At 40.8% G+C, this 26752-nt stretch overlaps 1 protein-coding gene across 1 annotated transcript in view; it reads right to left on the bottom strand.

Annotated features, from left to right (window-relative positions):
• Window positions 1-26089, bottom strand: part of LOC124254027 (nitric oxide synthase, inducible-like) — a 40201-nt gene extending 14112 nt beyond the window's left edge. The window contains exons 1-10 of the mRNA XM_046687893.1: window positions 25990-26089; window positions 11086-11521; window positions 9170-9312; window positions 7899-8061; window positions 5557-5648; window positions 4679-4820; window positions 3687-3826; window positions 2384-2558; window positions 1931-2032; window positions 1296-1490 (exon numbers count right to left, since the gene is read on the bottom strand). Coding sequence (XP_046543849.1) covers window positions 1296-1490; window positions 1931-2032; window positions 2384-2558; window positions 3687-3826; window positions 4679-4820; window positions 5557-5648; window positions 7899-8061; window positions 9170-9312; window positions 11086-11466 — 1533 coding nt within the window. The 5' untranslated portion in view covers window positions 11467-11521; window positions 25990-26089. The remainder of the gene's footprint in view (window positions 1-1295; window positions 1491-1930; window positions 2033-2383; window positions 2559-3686; window positions 3827-4678; window positions 4821-5556; window positions 5649-7898; window positions 8062-9169; window positions 9313-11085; window positions 11522-25989) is intronic.
• Between the last annotated feature and the right edge of the window lie 663 nt (window positions 26090-26752).

Raw genomic sequence — 26752 nt, forward strand, 5'->3', positions numbered from 1 at the left:
ATATTAACATGCAGGTAAAGATTGTTGAGTATAGGACATGGGAATATAGGGCCATATTAACATAGTGGTAGAGATTGTTGAGTATAGGACACTGGAATATATGGCCATATGGAATATAGGGCCATATTAACATGCAGGTAAAGATTGTTGAGTATAGGACATGGGAATATAGGGCCATATTAACATAGTGGTAGAGATTGTTGAGTATAGGACACTGGAATATATGGCCATATTAACATAGAGGTAGAGATTGTTGAGTATAGGACCTGGCAATATAGGGCCATATTAACATAGAGGTAGAGATTGTTGAGTATAGGACATGAGAATATAGGGCCATATTCACATTCATGTTGAGATTGTTGAGTATAGGACATGGGAATATAGGGCCATGTGAACATGCAGGTAGAGATTGTTGAGTATAGGACATGGGAATATAGGGCCATATTAACATGCAGGTAGAGATTGTTGAGTATAGGATAGGGGAATATAGGGCCATGTGAACATGCAGGTAGAGATTGTTGAGTATAGGACATGGGAATATAGGGCCATGTGAACATGCAGGTAGAGATTGTTGAGTATAGGATAGGGGAATATAGGGCCATATTAACATGCGGGTAGAGATTGTTGAGTATAGGACATGGGAATATAGGGCCATATTAACATTCATGTAGAGAATGTTGTATATAGGACATGGGAATATTGAGCCATATTAACATAGAGTGAGGAGTGAGTGAGTGAGTGTAGTTTTACGCCGCTTTTAGCAATATTCCAGCAATATGAAGGCGGGGGACACTAGAAATGGGCTTCACACATTGTGCCCATGTGGGGAATCGAACCCGGACCTTCGGCGTGACGAGCGAACGCTTTAACCACTAGGCTACCCCACCGCCCCTATTAACATAGAGGTAGAGATTGTTGAGTATAGGACATGGGAATATAGGGCCATATTAACATACATGTAGAGATTGTTGAGTATAGGACATGGGAAAATAGGGCCATATTAACATAGAGGTAGAGACTGTTGAGTATGGGACATGGGAATATAGGGCCATATTAACATACATGTAGAGATTGTTGAGTATAGGACATGGGAATATAGGGCCATATTAACATGCAGGTAGAGTTTGTTGTATATAGGACAGGGGAATATAGGGTCATATCGACATGCAGGTAGTGATTGTTGTATATAGGCCAAGGGCATATAGGGTCATATCGACATGCAGGTAGTGATTGTTGTATATAGGCCAAGGATATAAAGGGTCATACTAACATACAAATAGAAATTGAATCACTACCTGGTACTCATAGGAAGGCTTGAGTTTGTAGACCATCATCTCTTGGTGAAACACCTCCGTCTGACTACCGCTCATCGGGGGCACCACCCACACCCAGTCAGCGGGGCACCCCCCTCGCAGGCGCTGCTCGTTCTGGATGTGCTGGATGAAGGATTCGGACGCTGTGTGGTGGTCAACAATCGTCGCACCTGCCGACTGTGGAGGAACAAGAACGACATCATCAGTGACGAAATACGAACAATCTAAACAAGTAGGTTTCCATAACGGAAAAGTAAACTGAATCAAGCCTTGATATAATCATAAACTCAGCTCAAGAATTCACTGGTTGTCCAGATGTCATACCTCCCACTGGCTTACTTGACGAGCAGCAAAATGTTAAAAAGGCATAGAAAATTGTACACGACAATGCCCAATATTCTGTCAGCGGATTCGTCTTTTTAACCTTCAGGACGTCGCCTGCCCATCCCGATATTTTGAACAGACAGGTCTCTCCATTCGCTCATCCCAGTCAGTAGCAGAGCTTTTAACAATGGCAACGAGGACCAACGAGGAGAGTTCTATGGATATACATCTTCTTTATTATCAATATAATGATAATATCGCCAAGAGGGCTAAGCTCCTAACATTACGCGTACCTGGAAGCTATGCAGCACGGCAATGTTGACCTCCACTAGGGCACGGTCGCGCCACAGTGAGGAGCTTGTCTCAGTGTTTAGACCCATCTTAGTAGCAACTTTCTGAAAAACGACAGAAACAATTGCCATATAGTGGCAAGTGACGAGTGACAAGTGACAACTTTATTTGCATTTGGGGCCACGTGACCCATACTAATTCAGAAAAACTGCGCAAATCATTCAAAACACCGTGTAACCAATATTATCTGGCAGTGTCACAGATGTCCCCGTGGTACATCGACTACACGACTGACGTTGTGTCGAGCGGACGTCCCCAATTTACATCAACCGCCTGTATGACGTTGTATCTAGCGGCGTCACAGACATCCCTATGGTACATACATTATCTCCGTCACAGGCGTATCATCCTAACTGAGTGACGTCACAAGTCACGTGACTGAAGCACACACTTACCTCCGTTATATTGTATCTTGCAACGTCACAAAAGTTCCTGGCCCCAACCTCCGTGCTTAAGTACCAGCCGTTGAAAGGGACTGCGGGAAACTCAAGTCCACCACAGTCAAACACCATCTTTGACACACCCGGCAATGCAAACCACTTCAAACCTAACTCCTCAAACCACGTGTATCTAGAATATTAAAGAATCTATATTATGTAATTATAGTCCTAAGAAGATAGAACCATTATCATGTATATTACCAATCAACTCTGTTACAGAGTTGTCGCAGTTAACTAATTATCAGCACTAGAGTTATACAGAATTATAATAATCATTACAGATATATACAGGCTTTGATATTGTTATAGTGCAAATATTTCACTAATATTTCACGCACAAAAATATAATAACTTTGATATGAAATTTATATGAATTCACAAAAGTACCTATGTTGTGATTTTCCGTACACAAACGAGAGTAACTCACTCAGGTTGTAAAATACATGCCGCCAGACATGGATCCATATACATTTCATATCATAGTTATTATATTTTTGTGTGTGAAATATTAGTGAAATATTTGCACTAAAACAATATTCTTGGAGTCTGAAGGGGTGGTGGGGGGAGCGTAGTGGTTAAGTCGATCGCTCGTCATCCTGAAGACACGGGTTCGATCCCAACAAACATGGGTACAATGTGTGAAGCCCATTTCTGGTGCCCCCCGCCGTCACATTGCTGGAATATTGCTGAAAGCGGCGTTAAACCCCACTCACATACTCCTGACTCCTGAAAATGGAACAGTCCCCTTTTGGGGAAATTATATAAATGATCGTTCGGTGTGAGTATTCAGATATATGAACATGCTACTTGTGGGGTAACCCAGGTGTTTAAGTGCTCCCTCATCCCGCCGTAGGAAGGGGTTCGATTCCACACACGTGAACAACATGTGAAGACCATTTCTGGTGAACCCAATCGTTGTACTGATGAGTGAGTGAGTGCGTTTAGTGTTCCGCCGCACTCAGCAATATTCCAGCTATATGGCGGCGGTCAGTAAAAAATCGTGTCTGGACCAGACAATCCAGTGATCAACAGCATGAGCATCAGTGTACCCAAATGGGATACGATGACATGTGTCAAGTAAGCGAGCCTGACCACCCGATCCCGTTAGTCGCCTCTTACGACAAGCATGTGAAGATCAATTCTAACCCGGATCTTCAAGGTGGTACTGACGAGATTATGGCTAAAGTGTGTGAAGTCAGTTCATTAGCTCACGCAAGACTGCTATGATACCGTCTGCGATTAAAAATGTTGTACTCACTTTGGGTGTTTGATCTGCACTTCAAACACAAGCTTCTCGGGAATGTCAAACACTTCTGGGTCTTCGCCTGCCGCCGATACAACGAATGGCAACACATCAAACATCCCTCCCTTGCCCTGCCATCCCAGTGCCTCGCATATCTGGTGAAAGGGGAGACAATGGTACTGTTAAGGTTTGGCCATGTGATATTCTGGAGGTAAGATATCGATTTACAGTAGCTTAAAATCATAGCAGAAATATATGTGTGTGTGTGTGAGAGAGAGAGAGAGAGAGAGAGAGAGAGAGAGAGAGAGAGAGAGAGAGAGAGAGAGAGAGAGAGAGAGAGAGAGAGAGAGAGAGAGAGAGAGAGAGAGAGAGAGAGAGAGAGAAACTGTCTGACTGTGTATGTGTGTCTGTATGCGTGTGTCTGTATGTCATTTCTGTGTGTATGTTTTATGTTTCTGTGTGTCCCTGCATGTCTGTCTGTATGTGTCTGTGTCTGTGTATGTCTGTGTGTGTGTGTCTCTTTCTCTCTGTCTGTGTGCGTATGTGTCTGTTTGCCTGTGTGTCTCTTTGTGTGTGTGTCTGTGTGTGTGTGTGTGTGTTCACATTTGTCTGTCTGTCTGTCTGTCTGTCTCCGGACTAATGACGGTTTGTAGTGCTTTCCCTTTGAAACAGCAGGCAGCGGTCGGATACCTGACAGTACACTCCAAAGTCGACCGGTCCTTGTTTTATTCCCTGGCCGTCAGACAAGGAAGAAATAACAGCCACATTTAACGTCTATTGTTACTACGCCACCGAGGATAAAACCACCCACCTTCTATCCTCTGGGTAGAACGTTCGTCTATTAAACCTCGGAGGCTTTGGCCACTTTTCATGTGAAAATACCTCAAGTCATACCCCAAGAAGTGTTAATCCCCTGAACAGCTATATGATGAGTTGAAAAGAGAATTTACTCCCTCCCTCCCTCTTCCCACCGCCCCTCCCATACCGCAGCTTGAATGTAAACCAACCTCAGTGAACTCGACGTTGACGGGGTCGCCGATGACGCTACCGTCAGGTTGACGGTAGCCGGCGTACAGGATAACCTGATTGTTCCATACCCTGAAGTCCTCTCTCCTGGATCTACGCGGGGGAAACACCGTGATTGTAGACCTAAAACGAAGCAAACAAAAATAACAATAATAATAATACAAAATAAACATTTCTTTCCTCCCGGGTACCCTTTCACTGCTTGTTGCCTATTTCAACATGGCGTTTTACCCTAATCCAAAAGGCCCAAGTGACGTTTACCACTTTACTGAACACGTCAGCTTTGTTGTAACGCTCGTCTCGTGAAATAAGTCGGTTGTATCAGAAGCACAAGACCCGTATTCGCCATTGTAAGATACGATTCGGTTTGAGCAAATCCTGATTTACCATTATCTGACATGTATATATGCGGAATACATGTACGCACTCCAGCATATACACTGACGAACAAAAGAAAGTACACAACTGGCGTTTTGGGACTAATTTCCACCCAGTGAGTGAGTGAGTTGAGTTTTACGCCAGAAATATCATGGCGGGGGACACCAGAAATGGTCTTCACACATTGTGCCCATGTGGGGAATCGAACCCGGGTCTTCGGCGTGACGAGCGAACGCTTTAACCACTAGACTACCCCACCGCCCCTTTAAAGTTTTTAAAAGTGTTTTGATTGACATTTACAAGTCACAAACACATATGGGGACTATCTAGTCTAGAATATGTGGCAAGTCTAGATTTCCATAGTTTCAGGAAATGAAGAAAGTCTCTGGGCTCTTTTTCATTATATTTTATGATTATTTTTATGAACATTTTCTTACTGAAAAATATGTTCATTTCAGAGACAAGATATTTATATCTTTACCTGAGGTTACCGTTATTGGTGGCGTACTCAAGATGGGAACACATGGCCTCAAACATCCCGCGAGCAGTGGACACGTGACGAGCATCCATCACCTGCAAACATTGAGTGAGTGAGTGAGTGAGTGAGTGAGTTAGTGAGTAACACACATGCACTGACTAAAAGCTCCAAGACATACACTGACAGGATTTGTTTGTAGTATAACGCCGCATTCAGCAATATTCCAGCTACACGGCGACGGGCTGTAAAAATCGACTTCTGACCACACTGCCCCGTGACGCTGTGAAAACAGCGTTAGACATATGGGAAATGTTTCAAAACTATTTATATGAAAGCACTTAATACGGCGAGTGATTTCTGTTATGGTTTGGTCTGGCTGCTTAACGCCGCACTCAGCAATATTTCAGCTATATGGCGGCGGTCTGTAAATAATCGACGCACGCAGCAATATTTCAGCTATATGGCGGCGGTCTGTAAATAATCGACGCACGCAGCAATATTTCAGCTATATGGCGGCGGTCTGTAAATAATCGACGCACTCAGCAATATTTCAGCTATATGGCGGCGGTCTGTAAATAATCGACGCACTCAGCAATATTTCAGCTATATGCGGTCTGTAAATAATCGACTCACTCAGCAGTATTACAGCTATATGCGGTCTGTAAATAATCGACGCACTCAGCAATATTTCAGCTATATGGCGGCGGTCTGTAAATAACCGACGCACTCAGTAATATTTCAGCTATATGCGGTCTGTAAATAATCGACTCACTCAGCAGTATTACAGCTATATGCGGTCTGTAAATAATCGACGCACTCAGCAATATTTCAGCTACATGGCGGCGGTCTGTAAATAATCGACGCACTCAGCAATATTTCAGCTATATGGCGGCGGTCTGTAAATAATCGACTCACTCAGCAATATTTCAGCTATATGGCGGCGGTCTGTAAATAATCGACTCACTCAGCAGTATTTCAGCTATATGGCGGCGGTCTGTAAATAATCGACGACGCACTCACCAGCAGTATTACAGCTATATGCGGTCTGTAAATAATCGACTCACTCAGCAATATTTCAGCTATATGGCGGCGGTCTGTAAATAATCGACGCACTCAGCAATATTTCAGCTATATGGCGGCGGTCTGTAAATAATCGACGCACTCAGCAATATTTCAGCTATATGCGGTCTGTAAATAATCGACTCACTCAGCAGTATTACAGCTATATGCGGTCTGTAAATAATCGACGCACTCAGCAATATTTCAGCTATATGGCGGCGGTCTGTAAATAACCGACGCACTCAGTAATATTACAGCTATATGCGGTCTGTAAATAATCGACTCACTCAGCAGTATTACAGCTATATGCGGTCTGTAAATAATCGACGCACTCAGCAATATTTCAGCTATATGGCGGCGGTCTGTAAATAACCGACGCACTCAGTAATATTACAGCTATATGCGGTTTGTAAATAATCGACTCACTCAGCAATATTTCAGCTATATGCAGTCTGTAAATAATCGACTCACTCAGCAATATTTCAGCTATATGGCGGCGGTCTGTAAATAATCGACTCACTCAGCAATATTTCAGCTATATGCAGTCTGTAAATAATCGACTCACTCAGCAATATTTCAGCTATATGCAGTCTGTAAATAATCGACTCACTCAGCAATATTTCAGCTATATGCAGTCTGTAAATAATCGACTCACTCAGCAATATTTCAGCTATATGCAGTCTGTAAATAATCGACTCACTCAGCAATATTTCAGCTATATGCAGTCTGTAAATAATCGACTCACTCAGCAATATTTCAGCTATATGCAGTCTGTAAATAATCGACTCACTCAGCAATATTTCAGCTATATGCAGTCTGTAAATAATCGACTCACTCAGCAATATTTCAGCTATATGCAGTCTGTAAATAATCGACTCACTCAGCAATATTTCAGCTATATGCAGTCTGTAAATAATCGACTCACTCAGCAATATTTCAGCTATATGCAGTCTGTAAATAATCGACTCACTCAGCAATATTTTAGCTATATGGCGGCGGTCTGTAAATAATCGACTCACTCAGCAATATTTTAGCTATATGCTGAAATATTGCTGAGCGCGGCGTTAAGCAACAAACCCACCAACCATATCTTGTGCAGATTGTCTTCTGTTGCAGAGATAAATGCTTTAAAGACTGCCTCCATTACTGAGGCCTAGAGACACATCAACTACCCATTCCTTCTACCGACACAGATTCCTGTTATGACATTGGTGCTGCTACCAAATACTTCTACAGACACATATGAATATTCTGGTGCCATTTTTGGTTTCGGACACCCGTCTCACCTTCAGTTTGGACCACTGGATTCGTCCAATACACCGCGGAGCGTTTCTCCACGCTGTCTTCACACCGAAAGTCAGCTCCTCCAAGGTCAGGTCATAGATTCCCATTGCGTGAATGTCTTCTTCAACTTCTGCCCACCTCCTTCTATGGCGTTCAGAGTTAAAACTGTAAGAAACAAGTAAGGATTAAATGTAGATGTAGATGTGGTGAGGTGAGGTGAGGTGAGGTGAGGTGAGGTGAGGTGAAATTGGGTTTAACGTCGTGCTTGAGAATATTTCGCTCATATGACGACGTGCATGCGTGTGGATGTGTAGGTGCGGCTGCTTGTACTAGCCCAGACTGGTGCTGGTTTTATAGTGCTAGCCCACTGACATACCATGCCGTAGTGAAACATGAATACCCCACTCAGACACATTATACTGACTCCGAGCCGACCAGTCCTTGTTGTACCCATTAATGCTGAGCGCCAGGCAGGGAGCAACAAGTACCATGTTTGAACGTCTTTTGGTATGACGCGGTCGGGGATCGAACCCGCGACCTTCCGCTCTCCGGGCGGACGCTCTAACCACTACACCACGGAGGCGGTCGATTTGATATGGCACTTGGCTTGGTTGACATTACTTCCTGTACTGCCCAGCAGTAAGTGACCATCAACAAAATCAAGAGTGACATCGAGATTATGTCCAACATCGTTGGATCATTTTAGAAAATTGTGGAATGTTGTGTTTTCAACATGAGTCTTGAGAAGAGAATCACCATACATATAAATGTTCAGAAGTGCACAAAACGCTGCTGTATATTATTTTCATTAGTTACATGTTAATATCAATATATTATATCAGATAGAAAAATAAAAAACAGAATGCCTTTTTCTCAAACATGTTTCATTTTTGACTCTTCAGGGAGATTAAAGAACGAAACATGTTGGAGAAAATGGCATTCTGTGTCTATTTACCTATCTGATATTTGTGACTGAACACCTGTACTATTTTGGACATTTTGTGCACCACAGGCCCTCCTGTCTTTGTGAGGATTATAGATTTGTTTTTAGATGAGCTCGACTCGAAATGCTTCATAGCACAATAAATCATGTACTGCCAAGCATTTCGAGTCGGGGATCATCTATGAAAGTAAATAATCTTTGATCCTCGCAAAACAAGAGGGCCTGTTTAGTGAAGACTTAATACCACACTACCAATTGTTGAATGATGCACCAAGGTTTTGTAATATTGCCTGTTGTTACTGGGACTACCGGGATGTTTCTACTAAGTACCTTTTTAGAGAAGTGTAATACTGGTCCATGAAGTCTTTGGCATGGATAAGAAGCTCTTCTCTTGGTCTAGGCGTCTTAGGGTGTTTCATGTCGTCATTCAGCATTGTTGAACCCATGCATACATTTTCTGAACAGATACCGCTCTGGAAATCAAGGAATGGCTTAATTTACCTGCGCTTGAGTGAATGAGTGAGTGAGTGAGTGAGTGAGTGAGTGAGTGAGTGCGTGCGTGCGTGCGTGAGTGGGTGGACGAGTGAGTGATGGTTTAGCGCCGCTTTTATCAATATTCTAAGAGACCACCAGAAGGTGGCTTAACACACCAATGTACCCAATGTCGAATCGAACCCGGGCCGTTGGCGTGACGAAAGAATGCTTTAACCACTAGGTTGCCCCACCGCCCTTATAAGTACAACTTTATGATAGTCAGTGTACTGCAACTAGTTAATTACGATTATATATCGCTGGCAGTATTACCTCTATCATTAAAACTACAATATACTGGCAGTATTACAACTACACGATACTGATATCATTACGACTAATATTACAACTATATGCTAGTAACTGTATGACAACTGTAATTTCGACTAAATAATATTCACAGTATTACTAACATTGAGAATACTAAACGATGTCCCGTGTAATACCATATTTATGAAACGAGTAAATGGTTTGGTATCTAACGAGTTTTATTTATTGCTTACCCAACATTAGCAAAATAATATCTCAGAATTCAACTTACAGAATACATTTCATTTATGATTGTCAACATTAATCTATTTAATTTGATTTGTTAAAACTAAACAAGGGTGTGTGAAAAAGGGACCAAATGACTACAACCAATATATTATATTTGATATAAATGTTATTAAATGCAACCGAGCAAATAACAGCTGAAACGTCTTTCCAAAGAATTCAACGAGTGCATTATGCCCGCACAACTGTGTCACGCGACCGAGCCGGTCATGTGACCGAGTGCAAATAGTTCCGGCAGCAGGCGATGTTATTACACCATGTGTAAAAACATTGTGGATTTGTTAAACAGTTGTATCTTCAACGGGTGAGTAATAATTACAACTATATGATAGTAACTGTATTACAAAAAGTTAATGATGACTACATAATACTGGCGGTGTTACAACTATAATTACAACTATATGATAGTATCTGTATTACAACAAGTTAATGATGACTACATGATACTGGCGGTGTTACAACTATAATTGCAACTATATGATAGTAACTGTATTACAACAAGTTAATGATGACTACATGATACTGGCGGTGTTACAACTATAATTACAACTATATGATAGTATCTGTATTACAACAAGTTAATGATGACTACATGATACTGGCGGTGTTACAACTATAATTGCAACTATATGATAGTAACTGTATTACAACTAGTTAATGATGACTACATGATACTGGCGGTGTTACAACTATAATTACAACTATATGATAGTAACTGTATTACAACTAGTTAATGATGACTACATGATACTGGCGGTGTTACAACTATATGATAGTAACTGTATTACAACTAGTTAATTATAATTACAACTATATGATAGTAACTGTATTACAACAAGTTAATGATGACTGCATATGATACTGGAAGTGTTACAACTATAATTACAACTATATGACAGTAGAATGAGGACCATCCATTTTTGGATGGATAAAGAAATTCTTTAGTCTGTATAGGCGACGTTTCGACATTCTAATGTCGTTGTCTATGTCGAAACGTCGCCTATACAGAATACAGAAGTTGTAAATCCATAAAAAATGTCCTCAAACTTCATTTCCTCAACTTCAAGAATGCCAATCAAAGAAGTTATATGAAAGTAACTGTATTACAACTAGTTACTGATGACTACATGATACTAATAGCAGTACAACTAGTTACACACCTGAAGCTGTTTGTCATGCAGACTGTCCACGGTAACGGTTCCATCCAGGTAGTTCTTCAAAGAGGTCACTTTGTCAGCTGTTGACCCATGATGCATCACAGGACACTGTGGGGGCTCGTATCTTGACACAGACTTCATATGGTTCGATGTGGATACGTCGTTCGTCAAGAAGGACTTCTCCTGGGACATGAAAGTGATGTTTGGATTCGTTGAGGACGTAAGCAACGTCACGCCGTTTCCGGTCTTCTGGCCTATGGCGGCTTCAGACGTGATAACGGCAGACTCTTCCTCACTTTTTGACAGGGGGACTCGTCGCTTCCTCCTCAAACAACACAGCGCTGATGAGCAGAGTTCAGCACTCACGTAACCAGCAGCAGACATGGCGTGAATATCAAGGCCAGCGGAACATGCAGCTCCTTGTCGGAGTCACTGGATTCTGGAAAAGTGAATATATTTGATTAACTCCCTGAAAAATCTCCACTTTCTACTTGAGATATGTTTGTGATTGTATGACCAGGCACATTATTATTATAACAACTCGTTTAGGGACCTTTGAATTCATCAGCATTACCCGTGAAGGTCCGGGTTAGAATTGGTCTTCAGGAACCCATGCATGTCGTAAGAGGCGACTGACGGGATCGGGTTGTCAGGCTCGCTGACTTAGTTGACACATGTCATCGTATCCCAATTGCGTAGATCGATGCTCATGCTGGTGATCACTGGATTGTCTGGTCCAGATTTGATTATATACAGACCGCCGCCATATAGCTGGAATATTGCTGGGTGCGGAGTTAACCAATCAACCAACCATGCTGTGTTTCACGACTTAAACCTTCATTACTTCGGGGTATCCTCCCATACGTTGCAGACAAGCCCTGATATAAGTTTAACAGCCCAACAGCAGAGAACAGAATACGCCCAGAGATACAATTATACACTTTTCTGTCTCCACTCATCCCGCCGATCTACACGTTTCAAAAGCAATACAATACAGTGAGGTGAGGTGAGGTGAAATTGGGTTTGACGTCGTGCTTGAGAATATTTCGCTCACATGACGACGTGCATGCGTGTGTATGTGTATGTGCGGCTGCTTGTACTAGCCCAGACTGAAGCTGGTTTTAGAGTGCTAGCCAACTGAGATACCATGCCGCAGTGAAGCATGAATACCCCACTCAAACACATTATACTGACTCCGAGCCGACCAGTCCTTGTTTTACCCATTAATGCCGAGCGCCAGGCAGGGACCAACAAGCACCATATTTTAACGTCTTTTGGTATGCAATACAATGCAGTGATTCATGCCAGGAAACCAGTCAAGTCACCGAGCCGGACCTCCCCATCCACACTGGAAACCCCTAACAACCAGCAAACAATGCTTGTCGTAGGGGCCTGAAGGGATCGGGTGGTCAGGCTTGCTGACTTAGTTGACACATGTAATCGTATCCCAAATGCGTAAATTGATGCTCATGATATCAATCACTGGATTGTCTGATCCAGACTCGATTATTTACAGACTGCCGTCATATTGCGGGAATTGCTGAGTGCGGCGTTATAAACAAACGAAATCTAACAACCAGCACTGTTTACTTCAGACCTATAATAACCCGGAAACGACGGACCGCCTCCGTGGTGTAGTGGTTAGAGCGTCCGCCCGGAGAGCGGAAGGTCGCGGGTTCGATCCCCGACCGCGTCATACCAAAAGACGTTAAAATATGGTACTTGTTGGTCCCTGCCTGGCGCTCGGCATTAATGGGTACAACAAGGACTGGTCGGCTCGGAGTCAGTATAATGTGTCTGAGTGGGGTATTCATGCTTCACTGCGGCATGGTATCTGAGTGGGCTAGCACTATGAAACCAGCTTCAGTCTGGGCTAGTACAAGCAGCCGCACATACACATACACACGCATGCACGTCGTCATATGAGCGAAATATTCTCAAGCACGACATTAAACCCAATTTCACCTCACCTCACCTCACCGGAAACGACGGGCCATAAATTAGGAACGTTCCCTGACAGACATCTCACCGGTTACTTCACATCATGTGACGAAAAAATATATGCCGTAACAGACCCGTAATGACCTAGTCAGGTCATGTGTTCGACATTGATCCTAACTCGTAAGGTGAACATTATTAACCTCCATTGTGATAAATATTGACATAGTCCGCGAGAAAACAACATGGCGTCATCGAGAGGCAATGTACGCTTCGCCGATCTTTCTTAAGAAGATCACGACTGAAAGCTATTTGACAAAAGGCTGCAAACAAGGGGAGAAATAGAATGCGTCAAAAACACTGTGGTGCATGTTATATGTGTTTCGCGTAGACATCTTGATTTTAGATCGGTCGTCAGTTGGTTTAAAATTAAAAATCTTGATATTTTGTTCGTACCTACATGAAAAAACCCAAAACACCAGTAACTTTAATTTTGCTTCATTACATCATGATCTAAAGTTGGCTTTGTCGGTCGCTTGGTTAAAAATAATTAAACATCTTGATATTTTGTTCATATCTACACAAAAAAAGAAGACAAAAACATCTGTAACTTTAATTTTATTTCATTACATCTAGATCTAAAGTTGGCTCGGTCAGTTGGTTTAAAGTTAAAAATATTGATATTTGGTTCATATCTACATAAAATACGAAGACAAAAGCAACTGTAACTTTAATTTTGCTATATTACATCTTGATCTAAAGTTGGCTCGGTCGGTCGATTGGTTTAAAATTTTTAAATCTTGATATTTTGTTCATATCCACATACAATAAGAAGACAAAGACATCGTTAACTTTAATTTGGTTTCAGTACAACTTGATCTAAAGTTGGCTCGGTCGGTCAGTTGGTTTAAAATTAAAAATCTTGATATTTTGTTCATATCTACATAAAATACGAAGACAAAAGCAACTGTAACTTTAATTTTGCTATATTACATCTTGATCTAAAGTTGGCTCGGTCGGTCGATTAATTTAAAATTTTTAAATCTTGATATTTTGTTCATATCCACATACAATAAGAAGACAAAGACATCGTTAACTTTAATTTGGTTTCAGTACAACTTGATCTAAAGTTGGCTCGGTCGGTCAGTTGGTTTAAAATAAAAAATCTTGATATTTTGTTCATATCTACATAAAATACGAAGACAAAAGCAACTGTAACTTTAATTTTGCTATATTACATCTTGATCTAAAGTTGGCTCGGTCGGTCGATTAATTTAAAATTTTTAAATCTTGATATTTTGTTCATATCCACATACAATAAGAAGACAAAGACATCGTTAACTTTAATTTGGTTTCAGTACAACTTGATCTAAAGTTGGCTCGGTCGGTCAGTTGGTTTAAAATTAAAAATCTTGATATTTTGTTCATATCTACATAAAATACGAAGACAAAAGCAACTGTAACTTTAATTTTGCTATATTACATCTTGATCTAAAGTTGGTCATATCCACATACAATAAGAAGACAAAGACATCGTTAACTTTAATTTGGTTTCAGTACAACTTGATCTAAAGTTGGCTCGGTCGGTCAGTTGGTTTAAAATTAAAAATCTTGATATTTTGTTCATATCTACATAAAATACGAAGACAAAAGCAACTGTAACTTTAATTTTGCTATATTACATCTTGATCTAAAGTTGGCTCGGTCGGTCGATTGGTTTAAATTTTTTAAATCTTGATATTTTGTTCATATCCACATACAATAAGAAGACAAAGACATCGTTAACTTTAATTTGGTTTCAGTACAACTTGATCTAAAGTTGGCTCGGTCGGTCAGTTGGTTTAAAATTAAAAATCTTGATATTTTGTTCATATCTACATAAAATACGAAGACAAAAGCAACTGTAACTTTAAGTTTGCTATAATACATCTTGATCTAAAGTTGGCTCGGTCGGTCGGTTAAAATTTAAAAATCTTGATATTTTGTTCATATCTACATAAAAAAGAAGACAAAACATCAATAACTTTAATTTTGCTTCATTCATTACATCTTCATCTAAAGTTGGCTCGGTCGGTCGGTTGGTTTAAAATTTTAAAGTCTTGATATTTTGTTCATATCCACATACAATAAGAAGACAAAAACATCGTTAACTTTAATTTGACTTTATCATGACTGTTTAAGATTGCCTATGGGAACTCTGCATTTAGAAAAGAAGAAAAACCAGTCTTATTCATGAAATACAAATATACACAATAAAATCGTGTGTTGTCAATTTTCCGATTTTGAATGCATAACACAACTGAAAACAACCAAAAGCAGCAGAGAACAACAAAAGAAGGGCTGTGGGGTAGCCTAGTGGCTAAAGCGTTCGCTTGTCACGCTGTAGACCCGGTTTCGAGTTCGAAAAAAACTTTTTATATTGTCGGGTCGGCGTCTACAAAAGTCGGTCGGGCGATAACAAAAATACATGAAAAATGTTGCCCTCATACAAAAATACATGAAAATGTTGCCCTCATACAAAAATACATGAAAAATGTTGCCCTCAACAGCTTCGGTCATCAGACCGGACAATGTAAGGGGTGGTCAAAATAGATAAAAAAATGTTTTTCACTAACTTCATATTTTCTTTTAGGAAATATTGTAACTTAGATCACATGGTAATAGTCTTTAGATAAACTTACGATGCAGACCGTGTGCAAGGGGTACATGAACCCGATTTTTAAAAGAAATAATGATTGTACAAAGGTAGGGTTATTCTTTTAACAAGCAGATAACAAATTTCCAAAGCAGTGGGGAAAATTAAAATGAGAATTTGTTTTTAATTCAAGTCGGAATGAAAATTCAAGGTGGGTAGGAGATGGGAAACACTGAAATAACACGGACAACCATACGATCAAGATCAGACATAAACACACATTCGTATTATGGCGCAAGAAATGTTCTTTAAGTTAAAGAAAAAAAACACACTTGCCCACTGGCAATAATAGCTTATACAAAGACATTTATCATGACACTTATTGCAGCGCCGATGCATCGTGGAAGGGACGCATGATCGCTCGTTTCCCGAACTGGAAAAATCTCAAGTAATTTTTGGTGAAATCCTAACGAGACACAACCTCATACTCACCTACCTGAAGGCTGAAAAGGTTTGAGAGTCTAGAACCTAGCGCTGTCTTAGCTCAACCCTCAGCTGTTGAGGGAGTTGGAGAGACTGTTTTTCAACGTCCCCTTTACACGGGATATACAGATAAAACCTTCCACCAGGATACAGAGGCACGAACTTACATCAGAAAAAACCGGACCAACTTTCTAGACAAACATTGAAATACCTAGGTATCGAAGCCATCGAATTTGCTTTGGCGACTACAAGGTAGGTATCATCACATGCATCATGACCTCCTTTACATTTATTGGGATACTATATTATATTGAGGCATTCTGACAAGAAAAAAAAAGTCTGGTTTTTGTTCCAACTAAAAAATGTTCTTTGCACATGCTGGAAGATCCGTAAGTATGGTCTTACGCCGCTTTTAGCAATATTCCAGCAATATCACGGCGGGGGACACCAGTAATGGGCTTCACACATTGTACTCGTGTGGGGAATCGAACCCGGGTCTACAGCATGACGAGCGGACGCTTTTACCGTTAGGTTCCCCCTCCCCTCCCGTAAGTGTGTACATATGAGCCACAGAATGAACTGTCGCCGAAACGGATTTCATTGGGTATAAAAGGCGAAGTATAGATGAAAATTATGTGAATCAAAATCAGTGATACCAGAATAAGCATACCCTTTCCTAATAAAACCACTATCGACTCACAAAATTCTCATTAAAAAGTAAGATGAATTTTTGTTGCCGATGGATTTCTAAGAAAACGCCTCCGCAGAAAGGACTGGTTACCGGGAAGTGATGACTAACGAAAAGAACCGGTCTCAAATAAACCCCTCCCTTCCCAGAATATTACATAGTCTGTTCCGGAGTGTTCTCTTATCCATGGGGAATAAATGACAAAGTATAGATAAAAAATAATGTGAATGAAAATCAGTGACACCAGAATAAGCATACATTTCCTAATAAAAGCACTATCGATTTACAAATTCGCATTAAAAAGTAAGCTTAACTTTGGTTGCCAATGGATTTCCAAGAAAACGCCTAAGCTGAAAGGATTGTTACCTGGAAATGATGACTGAAAAATAAAAGAAATCGGTCTCAAATAAACCCCTAGCTCCCCAGAATATTACATAGTTTGTTCCTGAGTTTCCTGAAACCCCAAACAGCATGTTATTACAACGTTCGCGCGATTGGTCTGAGACCCAATATACTATATGAACGATACATTTCACAAATACGTATAATGGTATACTCACGTTGATAATATATAAGTCAACGTTCACTTACCCCGTCTCTGCTCGAAATGATCCAGTTAGTCTGATCGATGGAGCATTTATATCGGAGCCACATAGTTATTCAATTTATATGCAGGATGTTGTCTCATCAAACAGGTGAAAAGGTAAAAAATAACGAGGCATAAATTGACAGTACCCTAAATCAACACACCATGAAAGCATAGCCAACAATAACACGTCTGTGTCGTTAATGATTCGTTATTCGCCACTTCCCTATTCACGTAGACTAGAGAAATGATTGGTTCTTGGATAAATGCATCCCAGACAGAAAACTCCCCTATTTTACATAACCTGAACGTGACCTAGAACGTGCAATGATGTGTCACCATGGGTAAGGATCTGGCAGCTGTCACCTTGGCCACGGTCGTTTGTACACCGGCAACTGTGATACAACTTGTACACTACTCACTCAATGCTAAAAAAACATTACGCTCGTGCATGTGTATTTTAAGTTAACACACACAGATTTGGTATCTGGTGGGATGTGTGTGAGTGTGAGTGAATGAGTTTGCTTTTACACCGCTTTTAGCAATATTCCAGCAATATCACGGCGGGGGACACCAGAAAGGTTTCACACATTGTACCCATGTGGGGAATCGAACCCGGGTCTTCGGCATGACTAGCGAACGCTTTAAACACAGGGCTACCCCATCGCCCTTTAAGTTACCAAACACAGATTTGGTTTCTGATGGGATGAACTAAGCACTGTCTGAAAGATGGTCAGGTGTAATTTTGGACTGCGATACACCTTTTCCAGTAAGTCTATCCAGTCATATCCATACTCTTTTTCGAATTATGAACACCCAATTTAACTATGGTAGTGACACATCAGGGACTTTATTATTATACACCGGACCATGCGCTATGAGTCACACTCCGGCACAGCGATGACTTAACATAGCTCCGGCACAGCGATGACTTAACATAACTCCGGCACAGCGATGACTTAACATAACATCACTGCCATAGGCTAATTTGCATATCACGTGACCGGACTTTTCTCTTGTTTGTAATCAAACGCGCATATTCATAATAAGAAGAGACTGGACTCACGAAAGCTATTCGGCGCTCTCTTCATAATGTTTTACATTGTTACATATATATTCTTCCACAACTGCGACAGTTAGGTCTATGACAGTACATATTTAGATATCAAACTGGCTGCATCTTTCGCTCTCCGTCGGCTTCGATGACAGCACGTGGAGCCGTACAACCTATGTAAACAAAGGATCGCTACGCAAATCGAAACAGTGTTACATGTTTTTGGATATTTTCTCAGTGAAACTAATTCATTCTATTAAAGATGTTTAGTTAGATGTGTAGACTCGTCAAAAATAAAAGAGTAAAAGAAATCTGTACATTATATTGAATGGACGGTGCAAGATGTGACGAATCGTCACATTTTTCTGGCCTGTGGCAGAGGTACTATGCTGGCTTGCCGCATGGAACTCTGGGTAGGAGAAGGGCTATGAGAGAGTTTAGTTTTACGCCACATTGAGCAATATGCCAGCTATATGGAGGCGGTCTGTAAATAATCAAGTCTGGACCAGATAAGCCAGTGACAAACAGCATGAGGATCGATCACGCAATTGGGATGCCATGACATGTGTTAACCAAGTCAGCGAGCCTGACCACCCGATCCCGTTAGTCGCCTCTTACGACAAACATGGGTTGCTAAAGATCAATTCTAACACGGACCTTCACGGGTCTTGCGCTATGAACCTGCACTAGTGGGTGGACACTGGCGCCCATGGAAATAGCCATTGTGTTTTGTTATTATGTTTTACAGATTCAAAACGAAATGCAGCAGAGTCAGGTAGGTGGTCCTGGCACAGTCAGGCTGGTAAGGCTCATCGTCAGCTCTGGTAGCCTTGTCCCCTCTACATACAGCCATGAGAGCGAATGGGACTTCTCCCAGGACGCGCTGCCTAGCAGAACCCACTAAGAACTTTCCGGAGAATATGAAGACTCCCAGACAATACTGGTAAGCATCCACGTGAAGGAGATGCGGAGTTTGGGATGACAACCCTTCTCTTTGTTGGGAATAAAGATCAAAGGATTAAACAACAAACAAATCCGCACACGGCTAGAAAGAGACCCCCTGGAATATTCCGCTTCTGACTGGAATAAATTCCGAAGTCTATTAATTATCATTTTTTTATTATCATTAAGAATGAGGACAATTTTTATTTAGTTTCTAAGCGAACTTGCTTGACAACGACATTAGAATCTATGTCGAAACGTGGCCTATACAGAATAAAGAAGTTGTATATCCATAAAAAGAAATTTCTAGCATGCCAATCAAAGAAGTTTATTCTCATTGTTATTATCACTGTTATCGTTATACCATTCACAGACAGTCCGTGATATAGCAGATAGAACGTCTGTCAAAAAGGTGGAACGAAGGGGTTGAATCCTGGACTATTTCACGCTTAAATAGGGTTATAAGACTATAACTCCTGCTGTTACTCTGTTAGTCGCTGAGGGGATATAACATCGACTGGCCGGCTCAGAGCCTGGTATCTACATTTAACTTCGGCATGGTATCGATCGGGAAGACACACACACTCAGACACACACAGACACCTACAAACATGCAAGCACAAACACAGACACACACAAGCACGCACGCACACACACAGAGACATACATACAAACATGCACACAGACACACACACACACACATGCACACAGACACACACACAAGCACGCAGGAACACACACAGAAAGACAAACACACAGACACACACTGGCAGACACACAATCACATTCATATACATGTACTTATACTGTATATTTCTTGCAGTTAACTTAAATGGATTTTCTTTTAAGTGTTTAGAAACGTTTTTACACAAACTACCGTGAAACTACAGAGTGCCATATGGACTGTCTATTAAACCAGTCCTTAAAGATTAAGTTTTAATTAAACTGGGAGTAGGAGTATTTTCTAATATTAAAAAAAATATTGAAAAAATATTAAGCAATGTCACACGTTAACTTGAGGCGCACATTAGGTTTGTTTTGGTTTTAAATGATATCTAGATTTCCCGCCTGACAAGAACACATCTTTCCATAATTATACAGAAGACGGTAAAATTGGCTGAGTAAATTGTGAGCATTTCGTGCATTATCCACAGCTACACACACACACAGACACACACCGACTGACATACACACGTGCAAACACATGTGCATGAAACAGATAGACACACGCACAAACCCATGACTCGCCATTAAAGCACACTAATCTTGAGCTTGACTTTAACCTCTATTTCACCATACCATTTTAGGGCGGCTGTGAACGTGATCTCCTGAATTAGAATGTTTGCACCTAACAGCCTTTGTCAATATGATACTACTAACATCTGTGAGGCCATGGTGCCACCACGTACTTCAGCAGAGACCGCAAAAAAAGTTTTACAAAATTAGGGCAGCCTCATTTTCCTAAACATTCGTCATTATGGGGTCACAGAAAATGTCAAGTCAGCGTGGTTAATCAAATGAAAGCATAAGTGTTAAAAAACCCAATGAGGTTGTGGGTCACATTGCATCATCTGGGTTCAACGTGCTTTAATAAGCGCGTGTCTTATTTTAACCATGCACGTGACAATAGCGCTTCGCAGCGAATGGCACAGGTGCATCTAGCATAATACATAACCCTTTGAATAACTAACTTGATGTTGGCTTATTTTCATTCTAACCAGATTCACGCAATCACTATCCTTTTAAAAATATATATCAGTTGTAGTTATTACTTTTTGCCTCGCTCTTCACAATTCTGAATCCGTTACAAGGAACGGTAAGATCTTGAGCGTGTCATCTGCGTGTTTTCACAAAAGGGTTTTGAATACAATCTATTTCATGTAGATACGCTGGAAAAAATATGTATTTAACTGTACTGTTATGTTTTTAACATCAGTGTCCTGTTACTCATGTCAAGGATGACGCATGCTTCACTTTGGGGTTTGTTTTCATTACAACACCTGGAGTTACAGGTATGGCGACCCGGTTTCGTCAGTATATCGAAAAATAGCTCTATCTGTCGGCCTTCTTTTAACAACAAGATGTTTTACCCCCTTGGTCCCTGACCACACCCTCCTCCGAGTCACCCCCTCCAGTTTTCATTCACGCGTTTTTCTTGTACTTGCACCTCTCCCTGACCGCACGCTCTCCATGAACCCTTCCCTCTCGCCATTCCTGCGTGCCCCTCTTTTTCTTCTCCTCCTCCCCTCACACACACCCCTCCCGACCGCACCCCCTCCCTGTCCCTTCTTGATGTAAACATATGTTATTTAACAACGAAACAAACTTTCACAACTTAGGAAGCCCTCTCTCAAATAACATTTCCACGATTATCGTTATATACTACCCATCAAAAGTTTAGACTCACTTAAGCACTCACTATATGTTATGAATATATATATGGTTACATCGAAGATGAATTTCTCCACTAACTTGGGGGAACCAACTGCAAACTTTATGCAGATGAATTGCATGAGGATCATGCATCAAATTGCTGAAAAACATGTGCAAATATCGCGCATGTGAACAGCTGCGTTTTGGTGTCAAGTTTTGTTAAGAATTCGCCAATTTTCACTCATTTTCATCATTTATTGAACTCATGACAATAATCTTTTCAACGTAACGAATTCGTTTTACGATACATCAGTTCATGTGTAAACAGCTCCTTTGATGGGTAGTATATAATCACAACAGACATAGGTGTATGTAGAAACGACAGAGAATATTCAGGGATAACATACACAGAGAATTCGATGAGCAGGATCATATTTTTACATTTATTTAAATCCTTATTCTTCTCTTATTCCATCTTATTCCTCATTCATTTCGACAGAGAATATGAAGTGAGTGAGTGAGGTAGGTTTACGCCGCACTCAGCAATATTCCAGCTATATGGCGGCGGTCTGTAAATAATCGAGTCTGGACCAGACAATCCAGTGACCAACGGCATGAGGATCGATCACGCAATTGGGATGCGACGACATGACTGACCACCCGATCCCGTTTGTCGCCTCTTACGACCAGCATGGGTTGGTGAAGATCAATATTCTAGCCCGGACTTTCCCCGGGTAGAGAATATGCAGAGATAACACACACACACGCACGCACGCACGCACTATCACTATAAATCATAATCCATGTTTGTGTATTTACGAACAGTGTATTAAAATATCTTTCCATTTTCCTAGTAGCTGAGATGGGACCCTCATTTAACAATTTTGACCTAAGGACTAGCTTGTTTTTACAAATTCTAATTAAACTATTATGCAATATAATTTATTGCAGTTTAATAAAATGGATGTTCTTTTAAGTGTTGATAAATGGTTTTTTAAAGGAATCTATAGTGTTATAAGGGCCGTCGATTACACCAGTTCTAAACGTTTAAGCTGAGAGCATGAGCGTTTCATTTGAGAATGTACTGAGCATATTCGTGCATTTTCCAAATTGTACACAATACTTAAAAAAAGTTCGCCCAAGTAAAGAGGGGTCACAGTGCTGTATGTCCATGAAGAACATGCGATATTTTCTTCTTTCTGTAAGTGCATTCCAACAAGTTTCAAAATAGAAAATATCTCGAGGAATTTATTTGGGTAACCCTGTAATTTTTAACCCTCCTCTGCAATCAGATTCTCCCAATTCCCACTGGCTCGTAACATGTAGAGTTACCTAACTTTGCCATGCCAGGATACTGTGATCGTGAACTTGATCCCTTGTTTGCGTTTCCCCATTGTGAAACATCAAGAGCCTGCCAAACAAGGATGTCGCTTTTAGACGACACACGGTGTTTTTACCGAAACATTGTTCACAGCCGCATTAAGCCACGATGGGTCTCTCGCTGTCTTTCTCCTACAAGATAAATAACTCGGTTGCCCCGATGCTAAGCAACAGCGTACTCGTTGCCTTGTGTAACTTGGGCGTACACAAAAGACGTCCAAAGTACAACGTATATGCACAACTCGATTACCAGAAAAGTTGCTCAATTTTAAATAGCCATCCATGCATGGACAGACACACAATATTAAAAACACATGTTGATATTGCTGTAATTAACAACGTATATGCACCAATCGTTTACCAGAAAAGGTGCTGAAAATATTTATCATGCTTAAATAGCCATAACATAAATGGGCAGACACAAAAGATTAAAAGCACATGTTGATTTTGCTGTAATAACAACGTATATGCACAAATGGTTTACCAGAAATGGTGCTGAAAATATTTATCATGTTTAAATAGCCATAACATAAATGGGCAGACACAAAAGATTAAAAGCACATGTTAATATTGATGTAATTAACAACGTATATGCACAACTCGATTACCAGAAGAACCCGGGTCTTCGGCGTGACGAGCAAACGCGTCAACCACTAGGCTACCCTACCGCTCCTCTGAGGTTCGAACCAGACTGGCACTACTAAGGAAGCAACTCTGGGAATTGGGGCGCCTTTGACTACAGAACTACCCGCGGACCTTGTAGCAGGTGGAGTGGTGTATTTTGTAGTGTGTGAGTCTACGTCTTCCAGATCAGAGCCTAGATTTTCGAAGCTCTCTTAGCGCTAAGATAGTCGTAAGTTAATGTTAATGAATGGCACTTACGACTATCTTAGCACTAAGAGAGCTTCGAAAATCTAGGCCCAGGACCCAGGTGTCATTCACCTCGGGGTGTCAATTCATTAGGGTAAAGGGGCGGTGGGGTAGCCTAGTGGTTAAAGCGTGGCACCGGCCAGCTCGATAAATGTGGGACCTAGGTCGATGTTTAGAACTGAATCCTATGTGAAGGAAAACGAAATAATTAATTCATCAATGTTCGTGGGATTATTCATAAAAGACGGGACAACCTTGTGTTTAAAGCGTTGGCTCGTCACGCCGAAGATCCGGGTTCGATTCCCCACATGGATACAATGAGTAAAGCCCATTTCTGGTGTCCCCCGCCGTGATATTGCTGGAATATTGCTAAAAGCGGCATAAAACCATACTCACTCACTCTGTAGGGTAGCTATGAATCCATTGTAAGTTAGCTTCTTGTTTGCGGACGCTGACCATAGTAGTATATGGTACACAAAGCGCGAACGGGATGATATCTCGATATGCCAGTACTAAATAGCGAGCATTTGTGTTTATTCGTCAGCTTTATTTATTCTTAATTAATTGAACGATCGTGTCGAGATAATGAGCGTTATATTATCTTGATAGCTGTGAATCATTCGTACTTTTTAGCATGTTGTTGATTTCATCTGCATACTCATCAGGATCATGAAAACGTGTATAATGTCATGTCAGATCTTGATTTTGCCCCAGGTAACAGCATCCACGGAGCCATTGCTACAACAACAACAACAACTACTACTACTACTACTACTACTACTACTACTACTACTGCTGCTGCTGCTGCTACGACTAGTACCACTCCTACTGCGATTACTACTACTGCCACTGCTACTATTATTACTACTGCTACTTCTATTATTACTACTTCTTCTACTACTACTACTACTACTACTACTACTATGGGTGAGTGAGTGAGTTTAGTTTTACGCTGCACTGAGCAATATTCCAGTTACATGGCGCCGGTACTATCACTATGACTACTACTGCTACTACTACTATTACGAGGACGACGGCTATTACAACTACTTCTACTACTACTGCTGCTACGAGTAGTACCACTCCTATTGCGACTACTACTACTGCTACTACTACTACTACTATTACTATTACTACTACTACTACTACTACTACTACTACTACTGCCACTGCCACTGCTACTACTACTACTATTACTACTACTGCCACTGCTACTACTACTACTACTACCACTACTACTACTACTATTACTACTACTACTACTACTGCTACTACTACAGTGGACTACTACAAGCGTTTATTCTCTGCTAAAAGCGAATGAAATAAAGTTCAGATTCATACAGTATAGATGTGTCAATATTCGAGAAACATTATCAGATAACTCACAAACAATATTGTTCTTCTTTGGCATACAATTTGGTTGAACAGACAGAAACCTTTTGGTCTAAAGTAATGTACTTGTCCGGAGATCAAGCTTGGTGATCATCTATTAACTCCGCAAAAAAATAAATTTAAAGGAATAACGACGGAAAACCAAACAAAAGCCACCCCCACCCCCCAGTATCAGTAGAAAAAGATGACAGAAAAAGGAATAACCAACAGCAGAAATAAAAAAAATGGTGACTAACTTAAAAACAACAGCCAAAAACCCCCCAATAAATCCCCAAAGCTAAACCATACCGTCAAGTCTACACGGCAAATATATATTTAAATATAGTTATGCATATAACGCTGTACGTGTTCAAGATGTTTACTGCATACTATAAAACACAATCCAGTACTTAGGGAATGGTAGGAAGACGACAGATATAATCTTACAATTCTCAATGTAAGAGTTCTCAGCAATGGAGGATAATAAAAGTATATATTCTTAAATATTCCAACCCTAAAAAGACAGAAACAATTCTTCACCCGACACATCATCAATACAGAGAGAAAGATGAAAAACAAAGACTTACATACTAGTTGTAGAATCTAGCTCTGCTTTGTACAGCCACCATCTAGTGCAAAATCTGCAAAATATTCGGTTAGCAGGCCTGTGAAAGACGATTCTGTTCGCTTGAGTGTACAGCCTCGAAGTGTCAAGTTTGATGCTCGCTGTATCTATACCTACATTATACTGTGTAAGGCATTGCATCTGTTAGTACTTGTTTTACTGTTGTATGTTTCTCTACGTCTCCTGTTGAACAACCTATAATTTATGAATACAGGCTCTATTTAAGGATTGACTGTGTATTCATTTCGATTGATACGGTACTACCTCAAAACACACTCAAAACACACACACAGACAGACACAGAGGAAAAGAGAGAGAGAGAGACAGATAGACGGACACACACAGAGGAAAAGAGAGAGAGAGACAGATAGACAGACACCCACAGAGGAAAAGAGAGAGAGAGACATCTAGACAGACACCCACAGAGGAAAAAAAGAGAGAGACAGATAGACAGACACCCACAGAGGAAAAAAGAGAGAGAGACAGATAGACAGACACAGACAGAGGAAAAGAGAGAGAGACAGATAGACAGACACACACAGAGGAAAAGAGAGAGAGAGACAGATAGACAGACACACACAGAGGAAAAGAGAGAGACAGATAGACAGACACACACAGAGGAAAAGAGAGAGAGAGACAGATAGACAGACACACACAGAGGAAAAGAGAGACAGATAGACAGACAGACACACAGAGGAAAAGAGAGAGAGAGACAGATAGACAGA

The sequence above is a fragment of the Haliotis rubra genome, unplaced genomic scaffold, assembly GCF_003918875.1.
Source record: "Haliotis rubra isolate DU_JTF1 unplaced genomic scaffold, ASM391887v1 Scf560, whole genome shotgun sequence".
NCBI lineage: Eukaryota > Metazoa > Mollusca > Gastropoda > Lepetellida > Haliotidae > Haliotis > Haliotis rubra.